Source organism: Rattus rattus, chromosome 9 (genome assembly GCF_011064425.1).
Source record: "Rattus rattus isolate New Zealand chromosome 9, Rrattus_CSIRO_v1, whole genome shotgun sequence".
In the NCBI taxonomy this organism is placed as follows: Eukaryota; Metazoa; Chordata; class Mammalia; order Rodentia; family Muridae; genus Rattus; species Rattus rattus.
In genome coordinates this window covers 46,921,825-46,939,200 of record NC_046162.1, presented here as the reverse complement: position 1 = coordinate 46,939,200, position 17,376 = coordinate 46,921,825, and the positions used below count along the sequence as shown (strand labels likewise).

Below are 17,376 nucleotides of genomic sequence, written 5' to 3'. Positions count from 1 at the left end.
GTGTTTGATGATTTGGTTTCAAAACTATTTTGCCCATCTTCTTACCATAAAGCCTAATAAAATGACAAGTGATAAATGATGTTTAAAAATGTTCTTCTGTGGGGTGTGCACATTGATTATGTAGCAGGTTTTCAGCCCACACATGTTCTTGGGTAGGGCTGAAATACATCTGGAGATGTTGGAATTGGTAGGATAGACCCAGTGAGCCAGAGGGATGTTACTGAAGAAGTGAGGCACTTCTAGGATGACCCTCCACTGTGAACACGAAGAGCCCATGCAAGGATCTAGCAAAATGAAGGGTCCTGGGGCCATGGTAGTCGTCCTTGATTGCATATCTTATCTCAGTGGTCCCTAGCTAGTTTCAGTGAGGGGTTCCAGGAGATTGTGAGACCCTTTCGTTAAATTCTATATTTAATGAAATAGAGAGTGTTACTTTTGGGGGAACCTCTTGGGAACACAATCCCCTTAAAGGCATTCTTCTCTTAGGCTATTAACTGCCACTCAAGAGATATGCTCCAGCAGAGAGAACAGTGGAGGGTGAAGGCATAGACATGAGAAACCTTTGGTGTGAAGATGGGCCTACATCTGTGGATTCAATCACCAACAACTGAAAATATTTGAGGGGGAAATTCACTGTACTAAGCACATTGTGCAGGTTTTTCTGCTTTCCAGGTATATTCCAGGTATGGATGTGATGTTGTAATCTACAAACTTTATGTTTGAGAACTGAACATTTTTTTAAGGCAAAATAACCTGATACTTTTAAGAGCAAGTTTCTGATTTCGTGTTGGGTCACATCCACAGCTGCCTTTGGCCAACATGTATGATCTACCCTCATGACTATATAATACAACTGTGTGGGCTGGAGAGATGGCTCAGCCATTAAAGGCTAGGCTCACAACCAAAAATAATACAACTGTGTGTCATTTGTACTGACTTAGGCAGTATAGTCTATAGCATCCTTAAAGCACGCAGGTGAGTGAGGCAAAGAGTATGACACGCCATAGAAAGGATGCGAGTGTCTGAGGAGAAGATGTAAGGATTGTCAGAACACTAATTTGCCATAGACACTGTAGGGGCTCCTTCCTCTGAGGCTGAAGCACCAGTTATTAACCTGACTCTTCTTAGTGCTCACAGAAGAAGACTGGGGAAACCATTACCTTTGGTTTATTTGATCATGAAAAATCTCTACTTGCTTTAGACAATTGGTTTTACATGGAAACATCACAGAATAAAGCTAAGGATGCTGGGTGCTAGATGTGCCCCGATGAAGGATAAGATTCATTTCTATAGCCTTTGAAGCTTCTGTGAGGGTGGGGCCAGGAAGAATGGAGAAGCACTCCACTCCTGGTTGGGCAAACTTGGGTTTAGATATGTTTACATTTACAGACAGACCTTCAGGCAAGTTGTGTATTTCTTTTAAGTTTCTAAGAGTAAGTTTTCCATATTCATAAAGTGGGGGAATAGGTTTTAGGACTTAACTGAATAAAAGAAGTAAAGTCAGTGGTCTCTGTGATGTGTCCATGCTCAGCACATTTAGTTATTACTGTTATGGTGATTAGATCTGCAGGGAATCCCCGAAGATACAGGTTACATGTCTGCCCTGTGTGCTGAGGATGTAGATGCCTGGGGCGAGTCTAGGATGAAGGTAGAAAGGGAAATGGAGAGGCCACTGCAGAGAGGAGGGTCTCTTTTTCCTGCTTTGTACTCTTCTGCAATATGAAGACTTCTGACTGATGTTCACACACATAATAATGCAAAAGAGATTCATATCAAAATGGCAAAGAATAGAACTGGTAACCTGCCTTGTAGTACTTTGCGGATCCCATTTTGAAACATTGTGATGTGGCAGTGGAGGAGGCAACCTGTGAGTCTAACCATCTAGTACCTGTGGATTCCCCAGTTTCCCATGAGCTCACTAGGATGCCTCTCAGCTCATGAACTCTGTAACGTGCTAGCAAACAAATAAATACATGCTTACATCAGTTGCCAACAGTTCCTCGCTGTCATCGATGCTAGCTACTGTGACCTCGCCTTGGCTCACGAAAGGGAAGTCGAAGGGGTTGGTCGAAATCAGAAGCAAGTCTGTGAAAGATGGAGACCCTTTAACCCTTCAGGCAGCACTCAATCTGGGTACTGTTCTCACTACTGGTCAAGAAGCTAAGAAGCTTACCAATTAGTTCTGGTTTCTTGTTTGACATGATTTGATAAAAAATGTGATAGCTTCTCTCACTGGATAACTGGAAGGTCACTCTGGATTTTTCCAGGAGATCTAAGGTAACAACAACAACAACAACAATCAAATGATTGCAAAATATTGAGAGATGTGTTTAGCTGAGCACCGTTTTTATACATTGTGCAGACTCACAGGTTTCGATGTCCGCTGATGCTAGCTTCCCTGTGGCTCCAAAGTGAATCCGAATGAACTTCCCCTGTCCAATAACAGGTTAACAAACGAGTTACTTTATTGATGCTGCCTCTGATTCTGTGAGAGGTGCTACCATCAATGAGTAGGAAGTAGGTAGAGAGGTGTGGCTGGGAGAGATGGCAGAAACGCAGATACTTTCTTCCTCTCTGGTTCCCTGACACACATGTTCCCAGAGTGAGTCCTCCAAGGCCATGAGAGTTCTACTCAAAGTGAACTGCATCCCTGTTCCTGCAACTCTGGGGAAAACTATGGGCTCATTTCCTGACTTCTCTGCTTGGGCCAGATCAGTATTGATTGATTCCTCCTTCACTTTTCAACTCTCTGCTTGGAACTGTGTCTGTTTTAATTGCCTCATCCCTGGGTTCTCACACTCTTCCTAACACCTTAAAATCCATAGCTGTCTTTCTGGTTTCGGTTTTGCCTCTAGGGGCTACTTCTAAGATTTCTCACTTCAGTTTTACATGCTATTTCCAAATGGCAAATCCGTCTTCCAGGCTCTGCCCCAGGCCAGTCTCCCTGGCTCCCAAATAAATAACTCAGGATCTGTGTTATCCCATTCTCTCTCTCTCTCTCTCTCTCTCTCTCTCTCTCTCTCTCTCTCTCTCTCTCTCTCTCTCTCCTCTCTCTCTCTCTCTCTCCCCTCTCTCTCTCACACACACATGTATGTAAAACACTATATACCAAATGTGAAACAAAATATTCGCGTGTTATTTATATGACTTAGTTATGAAATTGTATCGTGTATAATTTAGAACAGTAGCAGGCATAATGTTTGTACTCCTTTCTTATATTGTGCACTTAACAGGTCCTCTACTACACTAGGAGCGAATCTGAGGGCAAAAGTCTTGCCATATTTGTTTCCTTCTATGGTCTGCAATGTGTTCAATTCTCAAACATTTCTCAGAGTTTCATGAATAATCTACGAAAACTTAGAGAAGTCTTCATGATTCAGTACAATATTCAGCAACTTAATGAAAGAAAATGGACATCACCTTTTAGCTTGGAAATGTCTGGATGGTAGAGTAGACAGATGTGATTGTTACTCTAAATCAGGGCCAAGTGAAGAGGCCTCATGACTAAGAGTGTACTATGTTCCCATAGGCATTATCTTCACTAAAGGTCAACCCAATAACCAACCTGATCTGGGTGTGTGTAACAGACGCCCGCACCCCCTAGCAAAGGGCAGGGTTCAGCTGTGTACCCAGGAAGCCAGGTGTGCATGGGGCAGTGAGCTGAGAGCAAGGGGTATAGCCAAGGAAGGGATAGCCAGGGCTCAGAGCCACAGTCTCTGAGAGTTGCCTCAGCTTTCTAATCAGTACCCATTCAGTCCTTCTAAGAAGGTTATGGGATGTGAGCTAGAACTTCCCCAACTAGTGAAGTGTGGGGAATGTTTATCCACTTTCATGTTTGGGAGCCTCACTGGGGCTTCGCCTCTGAGCAGCTGTTCCTTTGGCCAAGACATTTAAATAGAGGAATGAGTGTTTACTAATTTGCAAGCATGAGAGTAATAAGTTGAGCTAATATTAAGTGAAATTCTGGATAGTGGACTATATCTTTTAGTATTGTCAATATCAAGACCTTCTCAGTTTCTAGTCTCCTCTCCTGCCTTCACTAGCTGGCCCCTCCTTCCAGGGAGGGCCTCCTGACTTGGAGGAGGTCAAGTTTACTAATTTAAGTCATACTGAGGTTTCTGTGACTAAGTCAACCAACTTTTTCATTTTAAAAATGCTTCAAAACAAGAAGCATGACTCCAAATGCCTGTTACCCCAGCATTGTGGGACACAGATAATCTGATCCTGTGATGTTGCTGGCTAGGACGATGGCTGAAATGGAAAGCTTCTAGTTCAGTGAGAAACCCTATCTTGAGGCAAAAGAGAAAGTGATAAATACAAATTCTTGTTGTAGCTTCCTCAAATGTGCATATGGACCTCAAATGGTCAGAGACATTTAAAAACATATTCTCCCACCTACAGAGGCCAATTTGATATAAGTGATTTCTCCTTACTCATGGAGACTTCAGTGACATCAGCATGCTGTGAAGGGGTGTTCACTACTTAAGGACAGACAGTTAAATCCCCCCCCTTTTTTTTTGCCAGGAATAAGCCAAAACCTTCCTAACTATACTCGGATCAATCGATCTGAATTTTGTAAGGGTAGACCAAGGCTCAGTGTATCTTAGTCTCTGCAGCGAATTTTCACATCTAGAATTTAGCAGATGGGTGCAATTGGGTGGGGAGTTGAAAACCAATCTGCTCTTACAAATCTGGAGGAGTTGTCGTTCCTCACGGTCTTAGCGTTTCCAAAGGCTTCCAGCAGGGGGTTGGCTTGGATGATCTGATCCTCCAGCGTTCCCTAGTAACAAGCAAAGAGAGGAATGGGGAGAACCTGGGCTATCTTCTGGGATGGGTAGTAAATGCAAACAGTGGGTGCTCTGGGCAGAGTCCTAGAAGGGATGCCACCCCTGACATCTGCCAGTTGTCAGAGCTGATGTGTGGATCATCGTCTTAAGGAGTTCTGTGGCTCCCACCTGAAGAGTCTTTTGTTAGGGTAGCGTTGGAATGACTTCTGGCTGTGGCAGATTCCAGACTGGAACATAGCCCCCCCCCCCACCATTTCAACATGCTTTCTTTTGTACGGATGCTTTATTATAAATCACAGGGGTCATTTTGTTTTGTTTTGTTTTGTTTGAACGTGCCCTTCAGTAAAACAGGAGGAGCTGCACCCGAGACCAAGTCACCTAGAAATTGTAAGCCTGAAAGCTCACGAGTCTTGTTAAGAAGTCTTCTTGGTGATTCTGAAGTGTGCTCTCTTTTGAAAACCCGTGTTACCACTAATCGTTCTCTAAAGGGAGCCTTGAAGTTGGTCAAGATCACTCAGCTGTTGCTGTCCACATAGACAGCACCATCTCATGCTTGACTGTGATTTAGACCGAGATGCGTACCTTGGTCTTCGTTCAGTTTCCTGGCATGGACCTAAAACTCTTGGGGTTTCTGAAGTGGTGTGGTGTGGTGTGGTGTTGTGTGGTGTGGTGTGGTGTGGTATGGTGTGATATGTGTGGTGTGGTGTGATGTGGTGTTATATGTGTTGTGGCTGGGAACTGAAGCCTCAGGACAAGGGCTTCACGTGATTAGAAGGTTGGGGGTTTAGAGGGAGAGAGTGAAGTCTGAGCTGGTCACTGATGGCTGACTAGAGGAACCCTTGTGAGGCTCCTTAACCAGTGGGGTTTAGACATAGTCTAGACTGGTGAACCCAGAGAGGGGCTGGAAGTTGGCAGGTCTATAAAAGGTCGGAACTGCAGACTTCTCTTCCAGTGTGGTATTCTGAGTGTTCCCGAGCTTTGTCCTTTATAATAAATCAATACATTTAAGGGACACGTCTCCCAAGTTCTGTGAGCCCCTCCAGCCACAGAGGAGATTGCAGGAACTCCTGACTTTTAAGAAATTGGCTAGATGCACAGGTAGTGTGAACTGGGGCTTGTGAGCCCGAGCCCTTAATTTGTGGGATGTGCCGTTATGTCCCTGAAGGTAGCGTCAGAATTAAATTGAGTTGTAGGATCCTGGTTGGCATTTTCAGAGAACCGGAGAATACTTCAGCTATAGAAAAATGTGTATGCATCGATATGAGAACTCTTCTATATAAAACCACAAAGGGACCAAAAATGAATAAATGAAGCTGGTCTATTGAGCTGTCTCCTGACTGTACATCCTTCATACCCATGGCATTCACCTAATATTTCATGCACATTTATTCTAACAAGCCTTTGACACATCTTATTCCTTACCTGCATTTTGCCTGGCTGCTGCTCCTTCTTCTTGTCCCCGGTGACTGCAATTGTTGCAAAGTACTGGATGACACGCTTGGTGTTCACCGTCTTCCCGGCCCCGGATTCTCCTCTGTCAATTAAAAATAAATGGGATAAAAGAAAGCAGAAGAGGAGGTGTGCGGGCTCCAAGACCATGTTGGTGTGAACATGGGCTACTCACGTGATCAGGATGGACTGGTTGTCTCGATCTAGAAAAACAGAAAGAAGCCAAACCAATCACACAAGTAACAACAGAACAGGTACATTTGAAAACAAGCAACCCTACCGGGACTCCCAGAGCACAGGCTCTGACTTCGCTGTCTGCTAGGGGTGAGGCATGGGCATGTCTAATCGTCGTGAGAGAGTTCATGCAGATTCCTGAAAGTGGGATGCTGGACATGGGCAGGAGCCTGGAAATGAATATTGATCCCCACAGTGCTAAGGGTATTTATGTCTGTAGATCTGAACTCCTTGCTGCGATGTTCTCACATTGCTTTTAACAAGGGAAGCGAGCCTTGGGTCCTGAGCTACTGAGAGGCCACAGCCTTCAGCTGATTGAATGTCATTTCAATTTTTTGGTCTTGGTTTTCTACTTGCATAAAGTAAGACTGATTTTTCATTTATGAGAGCGTGTGAGGCAAATCGTGGCACTTGAAAAGTCATATATTGACGTTCTAACCCTCAGAAACTCCAAGTGTGACCCCATTTGGAGGTAGAATGTAAACGAGACTCAGATGTTATTAAAGATGAGATCAGACTGGATCAGGCTGAGGCCTGATTCACATCACTGTGCCCTTGCAGCGTAGGGAAAAAAATGAAGACATGTGCTCATAAACACCACATACAACACCACATCACGGTGTCTCTGCAGAATAAGAAGAAATGAAGGTGTGCACCATAGAGAGAACACCAAGGGAAGGGAAGGCAGAGAGGAAGGGACGTCTCCACAAGGCAGGCAACACCAAAGGTTGCTTACAAAGCACAGAAGCAGGGTGAGCAAGTCGAATACATCTTTTCTCATGATCCTTACAAACAATCAACCCCAATGGCATCTTGGATCTCAGACCACTAGCTTCTGCAACAGTGAGGCAAATGTATTTCTCATTAAGATGCCCAGCCTGTGGCATTGTGTCATAGTGGCCATAGCAAGCTGACACAAACAGTCATGTGACTCTTCCCTTTAAAAGTGTAAGTTCAATTCATGTAAAGGAAAGACATTGGAGAAATGACGAGGACTGTAAAGGCATCATTTACTTCTTGAGGCTCTTCTGATCATAGCAGCTCATTTTCTCTGTTTGTGGCAAGTCAAGTCGGGTGAAAGTTGAACAGACAAGTGGTGGTAGGTATAGTGGTGTGGCAATGTCACCATGCATCTACTTCTTGGGAAGGTAAGAGAAGCCTGCTTTACCCATCTCTCCAACTTTGCATTCCCTGAGTGGTTGGTGTTTCCAGTTTAAGTGTACCCATAGCAGGGTATGTTGGGGATATGGAAGGGCACTGTCCTTGTGTTCCTCAACTCCCCCAAAGTGAGCACAGGTTTAGAATGCTTCTGACAGAACCCTGGGTTTCACCCTTCATCATGACTACTGTAATGAAAGATGCCATGGCTTTGGTTATTCACCCTCAGGCCATTTGAGGCCCCCAAGTTCATGCTGACTACTGTATTATTTGGATGAGTGGAGTGTATAAGGGCTCAAGTAGTTAGTCAGTCATGCCTTATAATCATCCGAATCAAAGGCTTCACTCACCTGTCAACATGAACTGGTAGGCATTGTCAGAGATGGAGAAGATGTGGGGCGGGGCCTCCTGACGCTTTTTGCCTCTGTAGGCTGTCACCACCTCTGGGTTATACACTGGCAGCCACTTGTAGGGGTTGACGGTGACACAGAAGAGGCCTGAATAGGTCTGTAGGAGATTCAAAAGATTATGGATCTTGTTTTTCCTCAGAGAGGGAGCAAAATAGAAAGAAGTCAAAAGACTCTCACGTAGATCATCCAGGCTGCGTAACGCTCTTTGAGATTGTACAGCACAGCGGGTTCATGAAGGTGGGTCATCATGGCCATGTCCTCGATCTTGTCAAACTTAGGGGGGTTCATGGGGAAGACCTGGTCACTGTTCAGAGTGAGCTCCTGGGTGGTAGAACAAAAGCAAGTGATGGGTTCAACGCCACTAACCTGTTCTCTCCTGGGGCAGGCGACATAGTGAGACACTGCAGCACAGTTAGGACATTGCTGCAACAACTTCATGGGTCATTTCCATGTCCAGAGATGACTTAGTGATAACTCTTTGGTTAACCTGATTCTGGTCTGGTGCCCCCACACAGCCTGGCATTGTGCGTGCCCAGAAGGGGCATCAGGTGTGTAAAGCTAAAGAGCGGTTGGCACTTGGAATTGCCAGATAGAGCTTAGGATAGTCCAAGTCAGGGGAAGTCGCCTTGCTTTAACCTGTTGCTCTGAGTGCTGTGACGAGACAAATGTTAAGAAACTTTTCTCACGTGTTCTGGGCTTTCCTGCCTTGATGCCCTGCTCGTATAGAATGTCTTCATTAAAGTTGTCTCTAGAAAGAAACCCCCAGAGCTCCACTCAGGTGCCCAATCTCATGCCCCATTTCCTTTCACCTGCTTCTTCAAAGCTCTGATAATTGCTTGTATCTCTACTGTCATCATGAGACATTTGGACAGGTATGATGGTTCGTGGCTGAAGAGTATTTGGAGACAATTATTGAATTTCACCTCTCTGCGTTTCTCCCACCTTTTCCTTCCTACTGAAGCATATAATTGGCTCTGCACTTCATTCTCTGGAGACACAGAAAGTAGGGCAGAAGAGAGAGCCAAGAAGGTTTACTGGCTTTTATTCTCCTAAAACTAAAGTCCTTAGAAGAGCTTTGAGGTTAATGGAAGGAGACTGGCTGGTGTAGGTTAAAGTTCACGAGGAAGGAAGGCCCTTCTACCCCCATATCTGAGCCTACACAGAGACACATAAGGTAGCCCACAGGAGAGAAAGAAGGCCTCTCTATCCTGATAGTTTAGGGACTGACACTCATTTCTGGGTGATCCATCAGACTCAGTCCAGGGTGACTCTCTGTAAGGTTTGAAAATGGGGCACAGCTCTGAAGACGGGAAGAGCCCAAGAATAAGATTCCCCCACCCCCTAGTTCAGTGAGAAGAGCTAGAATTAGAGGTTAAGTTTAACGGTAAAACCTGTAAACAAGATCTGTTTGCTGTGCCTGCCTTCGAACTGGTGTTCGTTCTCTTACACTAGACTGTAAACTTGGGGGAATCGGGTTCCACAACTGACAGATTTACTGAGTGACTGACACCACAGCTGGGATCTGGTGGATGTCCAATAAGGATCGAACCAAAGAGGGCGCCGTGGCTATCACTCCTCTGAGCTTGCCCTGTAAGATTTTCCATAGCCCAGAGCTTTGTTTGAGTGGACCCAGCAGGCAGCAACCAGCATCACTTTCTTCTTTTAAGTAGACCAATCTCTTTTACCTTCCCTATTCCACCAAAGCAAACACCACAAACACCTCACAGCCCGAATCCTCGGAGGGAAGAGGGAGAAGGAAAAACAGCAGTAGCAACCTTCTCTAACACTTCTACCACAGAACGGCAAACGGTAAGTGGTATTCATCATTGAAGATCAAGACTCACCCGGTCGTCTAGGGTCTTGACAATGACTTTGTCATTTTCCCTGCTTTGGATCATGCCTTTCACATACATCTCTTTATCATCCACAGCAAAGCAGGCTTTCTTAGAGTCGAACGGGCGGTTCTGAGCCTCGATCCTCTCCTTCTCTGGTTTTCGGAGGTAGGGGGCAGCTTCTCCGAATATGGCCATCTCTGCGTCTGAACTCATGACTGCAGGGGGCTGAAAAGACAGGGGACATCTGAGGCTTGGGCTTGGGTAAGTACTTTATCTGCTGCTTCCCCATTGCTACTCAATGGGGGTGGTGGTGGGGAGGCAGACTCAGATCTACAGCCAGGCCTAGGGGAGCATCAGCTGGACCATTCACGGCAGGCACATGTTCAGTAAAGAAGACAAAACACCTCATAAATGACTCATCCTGCTTAAGCCCTGTGACTTCAGTGCCACCCTGAGCCTTCATGTAAATTTGGGAATAGTTTTTGGAATGCCAGTGATAGCCAATGGAAAACTCACACAGTACTACAATGTAATTAACAGAAGGCATGCTGACCCAGTGCAACAGTACAAATCTCGACGTGTGTCAGATCCCTGTAGGGACCAGTTAAAGTTCATAGCTGGGCCTCAACTAGCTGCTTTGGGATTTAGTGAGCTGAAAGTTGGCATTTCTTAGCAAGTTTCCAGGTGATGTGGCTGCTGTTAGTTCAGAGTGCTCTCTGTGACAGATACTGTCACGTCATCTTCTTGATTTAAGCTATCCCATGGAGGTGGGGGTTTGTCAGAAAATATGGAATCTCAGACCTTAAGACAACTAAGACAGAACCTGTGTATCAGGATCCTCAAGGGAGTTCTGGGCTTGCTACAGAGAGAATAATACTGGGCCTAGAACGACTGTTTACAAAGTCCACTTGGGTATAGTAGTCTCAGGTTGGAACAGTGTTTAATCAACACTGTCGTAGAACCTACTGCATAATGTGTAGGTGGCCCCTCCAGCCCCCGTGTCATGCTTCCCAGCAGTCATCTCAGTTCTTGACTTTTCTCTTTATGTGTGTGTTTTCTCTGCTTACAAGCTAGAAAACTCATCTTAAAGTCCCTGCAGTGGTAACCTTGTTCAAGCCACTTAACTTCTCTGGGCTCCTGCCTCATCCTATTTAAAACGAAGATGCAATTCCTGTCTCCACATCCAAATGTATATCATGGACCTGCGACTCCCCTTCTTCCTGTCTGCCTCCTTCCTTCATTGCACCTTTCCCTCATCTCCTTCTTGTGTTTCCCCCACACATCAATCTTCCTTTCCTTTCTCTCATTTTTTCCTTCCTGCCCATTCTCCTATAACTGAGAAAAAATATAATTAAAACAAAGTGGAATTAAATCTCTCTCTCTCTCTCTCTCTCTCTCTCTCTCTCTCTCACACACACACACACACACACACACATCCATATTCATCTTCATGTATTCTCTTAAACAGCTAATACTTGAATATCTCTTAAACTCTATGTTAAAAGCGAGGACAAGCCCATTCTAGTTCTCTTTCCCCATCTGGCCTTTTGGCAGTGGCTGTCCATGAGTTGCCATTGAAATATCCTTTCTGCAGTGCCGCAGATGACACCTTCCTTCTATGGGGAGACAGATTCGCTTAGCTCTGGGCCTTATTCTGATGGTTTCATTTTAGTTTTATTTTGGCCAGTGGCTCCTGTGAGTGAGCTATGGATCGTGGTTAAGATTTAATGGGGAAAAAAGCCCTGAGATTTAATATAGTGTCCTCCAAGAGGGCTCCCAGCTATCACGCTGCTTTAAAATGTCTTGGTTATTTCCTGGAGAGTAAAAAGAATTGTCATTTTCCCTTCCATCTCCCTGAAGGGAGCCTCCACTGTTCTGGCTTAAGGGGGTTGCAGTTCTCCAGCTCAGCGGGCTTAGGACCCCTACGCATTCTTCAAATGAAAATGGTGGCATTTCCAGTGTGTGTCAGATGAGAAATTAGAATTGAGAAAAAGTATGAATTCTCTAAAAGTTACTATCAAATTCCTTATAAGCAACGTAGTTTTGACAATGTTACTTTTCAAAACCAAGAAATTGCAGAGAAGTACAGCGCTCTGGTTTTTTTTTTTTGTTTGTTTGTTTGTTTGTTTTTGTTTTTTCAATCTCTTCAACGTCTGCTTAATTGTTATGTCTGCTGTGGGACTAGTTAAAGTAAATATATTCTGTTAGAGATGGGCTCTTTATACAGTAGTATAATTCAGAGAAGGAAAGAAGCAGCAAGGATTTGGCTTTTTAAACTATCTGTTAATTATCTATTGAAATAATGTAGGTTATCAGTCTTAGATACTTACTGTTTGAAGCTTGACAAGCGTAGAGTCTCAAAGGCTACTTGAAATGTGGAACCTGAAAACATCAATATTTTTACTCGGTTACATTCTAACACATTGGTCTACCTTGTACTTTAATTTAATCTTACTTTGTTTTGGAACGGAGTAGCCCAGGCTAGTCTCGTGCCTGTGTGGCAAATGCATTACCATCAAGTAATCTCTCCAGCCCTTGAATTTCTATGTAATAGATTTTAGGTTTTCTATTTCTGTTGCCTAGGTGGTAATATATTAATAGACCCTTTAGGTGGGAAAATTGTACTATACCTGATGGTTGACTTATATTTAATCTTTCTAGAAACATTAGATTTTTCTCTTCTAGAGAATTCTAGAGGCCCAAGGGTCTCAAATCATTACTAGTTTTCAGATAAAGTTTCTTTCCCCCACCCTTCTGCCTAGCTCGAGTCCAGTGTCTCCTCATTGTATATTACCTGTGTAAAAAGAGAGCTGTCTCAGCAAAATTCTTGTGTAGGTACCATTCAACTTAGTCATAGACCTTCGCATCCAACTCTTCCCATCCCAGATAGCTCTGACAGACCCAAGGCACTCGTTGCTTTAACCTAAAGTCTGTCTACAACTTTAGGATGATTGATCACCGTCCTAGCTCTTGATAATGGGCAGACACATCCATGTCCTTCTGTAAGATTACTCTGCCCCTGTTCCTGGCTGTTCTGTGCTTTTCAAGACTTTAATGTCCCTGTACTAAGTGTCCCCAGTTGCATCTTCATCCACTTCTTCCACAGAGTAGTGTATCTCCTTTACTGTCACTGTACTCAAGTGCAACCTTGCTAATCTCATCATGTGTGACATCTGAACCACATGTCCTCCTCCTCCTCCCCTTCCTTCTCCCCCTCCTCCTCTTCCTCCTCTTTCTTCCCCTCCCCTTTCCTCCTCTTCTTCCCCTCCTCTTCCCCCGACTCCTCCTCCTCCCCCTCCTTCCTCCATAACACTCTCACCTCTCTTGACCTAGGTATAATGGCTGAGGCTATGACAGTTCCTTGGCAGCCATGTCACTCTGCTGACTCACCGTTTTCTGTCCAGCAAAGCCCCTCAATTCTCTCCGGGCATGCAGTTGCTAAGTCAAATCTTCTCCCCATAGTTATATAACCGAGAGCTGAGCCTCAAGTGTAAAAACATTCATTCTTGGCTGATGAGCTTCACCTCCGTGGATCCCACCAAATTCTCTCAGTACATGACTCACCGTGACCCCAGAGCTTTCTTCTCACTGGGTCCCTTCCTTAGCCTCTTTCTGTTCGGCTGGTGTGACCGGCTCCCTCACTGCATAATCGTAGTCTGTCAGCCACCCGCTCTGTTTCTGTCTCCAGGAACCTTCTGATTGAGATGTTTGTCCTCCCACCCAATATCCATCACCACCGCCCCCGAGTTCTCCTCTGTTTGTTTTGGTTCTATCCTGTCACTGCCATTGACTTATCCCTGTCCTAAAGATTTCCCAGCCAGTTTCTTGTCATCTGTGGAGCTGTCATGACTTAGTGACCTTAGTTTATTTGCTCCTAAAGCACCTAGAATTATCTCTAAAATGCAACGTTTGGAATGAGTTACAGTATCACTTTTGCGTTGGCTTGGGTGACCTCTCCCTGTTACCTCCTTGTTTGTGACAGAGGCATGGTCTTATGAATTTAAGGGTTCAGACTGTGCCCAAGGGTCAGCCACAACTAGCCAGGCCTGTAAGGTGAGACTAGGGTGTTGTGTTCTGGGCAGATAAAGTATATGGACCTCGACCTCACACACTGAAGCTCTGTACTTCATCTAGTGCCCTTCTAAGCACAATGCAAATGTGCAAAGTTCTTCCTTCAGTCAAAAATGTGACTTTTGTAATGTTACTTTTAAGAATACTACAGGGATCAGCCTCAGATCACTGACTTCAGCTTCTCACATGCACGGCAAGGTTTAAAAATGTGTAAAACGCTGTTTGCTAAGTTCAGCGACCGCCATTACGATCAAACTGAAAGTAAAACTTACCTTCTTGGTTCTCTGCGTGACTGCCAATGTCCTTTGGGAATTGAGTGTCCTCTTGGGGCTGATTCGATAGCGCAAAGGCAAACAAACAAAGAATTATGCCTCCGAGTTTGTTTGTTTTATTCTTACATATAGACAGCATATTTATTCTGATGTGTGCCTCTCTCAGCAGCCACTTATGCATACTCTAAAGTCTCCTGGAGAAGGTGGAGACCGGGCATCTGAAAAGTCACCTAAGGCCAGAGAATATTGACCCACACCGGGTATTTATGAAGCACGTTACCATCTCAAGGAGTTCTCCGCAAAACGTTAAACATCAAACTTGATTCCAAACAAACTTTCCCGTTACTAAGTACTGCTTTCATGGCAGGGAAGATGCCGTGAGATGCCTTGTGGCAGGAGCTGTCAGGTTTTGAGACACTGGTTGCTTCCTTTACTTTCAAATCTTTAATAAGCCTCAATTATGTCCTGAAGTGCACAGAGATCTCTCAGAAGCATTCACTTATGTGCTCGAGTCCTTAGCTCGAGAGAAGTGAGACTTGGAGGCAAAGCCGGGTCTGTTAAGCAGCTACTGAAAATTCTTTGGATCGTTTACTCCTTTCTAAAAAATGATAAAGATGTACCAGAAAAGCCTCAAGATTCCTCTCAGCCCTGAGTCCAAAACAGGGAGTTCTCAGGTAGAGATGCTAGCCTGAAATCAAAGCACTGTCAGGCTCCAAAAGCTATAGTCATCGTGACAGCTGCTACTGTCCTGGAGACTTGACCCAGTGCAAAATCCACACGGTTCTCCATGCAAGACCAATGTTCCACTCAGCCCCAATAACCAGGTTAGGGTGCATTTCAGTATGAATTAAAAGTCAAACAGTACTATGGGAACATTCCCCCTGCAACCAGAAGCTTAAATAGTCATAAAACCCTTTGAACTTTTTAAGATAATCACAAGAGTTACCACACACTGACATATTATTAATCTGTTGACTGAATGATGTGGCATCTACCTAGAAAATGGGTTTCATTCTGCAGGTGAATTTTCTTTTGGTTTCCCAAATATGTTTATTTTTTGTTTCTTTTCCCCTTGGAAAATCTTCTTGAGGTGCAAAGACTTTGGTCATGCCGCCCGATCTCATAGCTAAGGGTGACTGCATTGCCCTTGGCTCGTCACCCAACCAGATTATTTATTATTTGAGGGAGAGAAAGTGAGCACTTGTGAGCGCTTACCTTAGATGCTGCGGTCGGAGCAAATTCAGGAGTGTGACCCCCAGCTCTCTTTATACTCTCAAATCTGCCAGCCCAGCACTCTAACTTGGCTCACTTTGGGGGATCACCATTTACTCATTAGATGTAAATGCGTCGTAGTCCTGATCTCTCACTCTTGTTGAATTACTTGGATAAATGACCAGCGGAGGCTTTATAATGCCAAGTCAGCTGCATAGGGATTTTGACGCTGGACACAGATCTTTGAGACTTAGAGAGTCGTAGGGGCTGAGTGGAACTGGGGCAGAGTGTGCTAAGAAGGTCAGGGAAGGGCAGAGAGCTTTCTCCAGGTCATTCGTTATGCAATAGATGGATGATCAATAGCACGGGGAGCAAGCACACCTCACTTCGATAACATAGTATGAGGTGACCTTCATGACCAGCCCCTCATCCTTTCATGTATAGATTTAAGTTTGCCTCCTTAATCTCTTTCTTACTTTTTAAGTTTCCTATAGATTGAGAGATGGATTTAAAAAACTAGCATCAAGTTAAAACAGGGATAAGTGGGGTTTTTAGTGATGTAGAATCTAGTGAAAATATGTGGTAATTCCTATGATCACTTGGGAATTTTGGGGGGATAGTGGAGGTGAAGCATAAGTGATTTTTAGTATATATAGAGTCATCCACAGCAGTGTGGGTACAACCAGTGTTTACTGAATGCATGGAAGAGTCCTTTCGGTACCTCCAGAGGCTTAGGTAAGCCACTTCCAGAAGACAGGGTTAGGGTTGACTGCATTCTAAAACATGTTCGTGAGCAGGGGAGGGCTGGGAAGGAAGAGTACCAGCATACAACAGTCTCCACAGAAGATCTGACGAATGAGGGCGAGAGAACTAGGGTTCTATGAGCGAATGACTTATATGTGGTCAACTCCACTCCATCCTGTCAGAGAGTCACATGGTCTAGTCCGTTAAGGATCCTAGAGGGCTTTCAATAAAGAAATCCAAACAACCTTGAGTTTTATTTTGGCTTCCTGTACCCAGAACCCAGGACCTTGTGCCCACTAGGCAAACCCTCTGACAACTGTAAATAACTTTATGAGGGTCTTGGCATTCCTTACAATGACTTAATGTTGGAGCAGCATCTTATTTGTGCCCTGTTTTGTGAAGCGAGAGAAGACTGCTGAGGGATGCAGCCCACATCAAAATACTGAGACCTGAACTGATAAGGCAGAAGAAGAAAGAGGTTAGCCCATCAGCTTCATTAGTTAATAGTTATTAAGGACCCATCACACTCCAGGCTTTATCCACACTGGCTCTTTGGAACTTTATAACTGTTCTAGTAGTTATGTGCTTGTGTCATTTCTATTTTCGAGTAAAGGAAACTTAGTCTCTGAGAGTAGAAACAGCTCCTTCAAGGCCATAGAACTAGTGCGTAACAGGAATGGGATTTGAATCCTCTCTGGATCTAGCACCTAAGCTTCTAAACTCTCCGTGTGGAAGACACTGATAAGTGCACATTGTCACGGGGCTCTGTGCTGGGACTGGAAAGAGGGACATGAGGTAGGGTCACTGTCCTAAATACTTGACAGTGGAAATGGGAACAGGGTACACAGACATAGACAGGGTAAGTCATTCTCCGAAGATTAAATACTCAATGAGCAGGATGGAGAGTGGATCAGATTTATTTATAAGCATCTAGAAACCATGAAATGTCCCATATACATATATATTATGAATACATTCATGATATATGCATATATACTATCATGATTCTTATTAATGGGGCTGTTGAAGAGACCCGGTCAGTCAAGTGCTTGGTGTACAAGCATGACCTTCATTTAATCCCCAGCACACATGTAAACAAAGGAGGAGGAGGCTCTGGACACAGTGTACACACCTGTTATCCTAGTGCTGAGGAGGCAGAGACAAAGGGATCTCAGGAGCTTGCCAGAAGGACAGCCTGGCTGAA

At 44.5% G+C, this 17,376-nt stretch overlaps 1 protein-coding gene across 1 annotated transcript in view; it reads right to left on the bottom strand.

Annotated features, from left to right (window-relative positions):
• The window catches only part of Myh13 (myosin heavy chain 13), a 56,072-nt gene extending 45,986 nt beyond the window's left edge, over positions 1-10,086 (bottom strand). The window contains exons 1-9 of the mRNA XM_032912547.1: positions 9,883-10,086; positions 8,216-8,359; positions 7,979-8,135; positions 6,412-6,439; positions 6,210-6,321; positions 4,688-4,780; positions 2,369-2,432; positions 2,174-2,272; positions 1,982-2,085 (exon numbers count right to left, since the gene is read on the bottom strand). Of these exons, the coding sequence (XP_032768438.1) occupies positions 1,982-2,085; positions 2,174-2,272; positions 2,369-2,432; positions 4,688-4,780; positions 6,210-6,321; positions 6,412-6,439; positions 7,979-8,135; positions 8,216-8,359; positions 9,883-10,086 (1,005 nt within the window). The remainder of the gene's footprint in view (positions 1-1,981; positions 2,086-2,173; positions 2,273-2,368; positions 2,433-4,687; positions 4,781-6,209; positions 6,322-6,411; positions 6,440-7,978; positions 8,136-8,215; positions 8,360-9,882) is intronic.
• Positions 10,087-17,376: the final 7,290 nt, after the last annotated feature.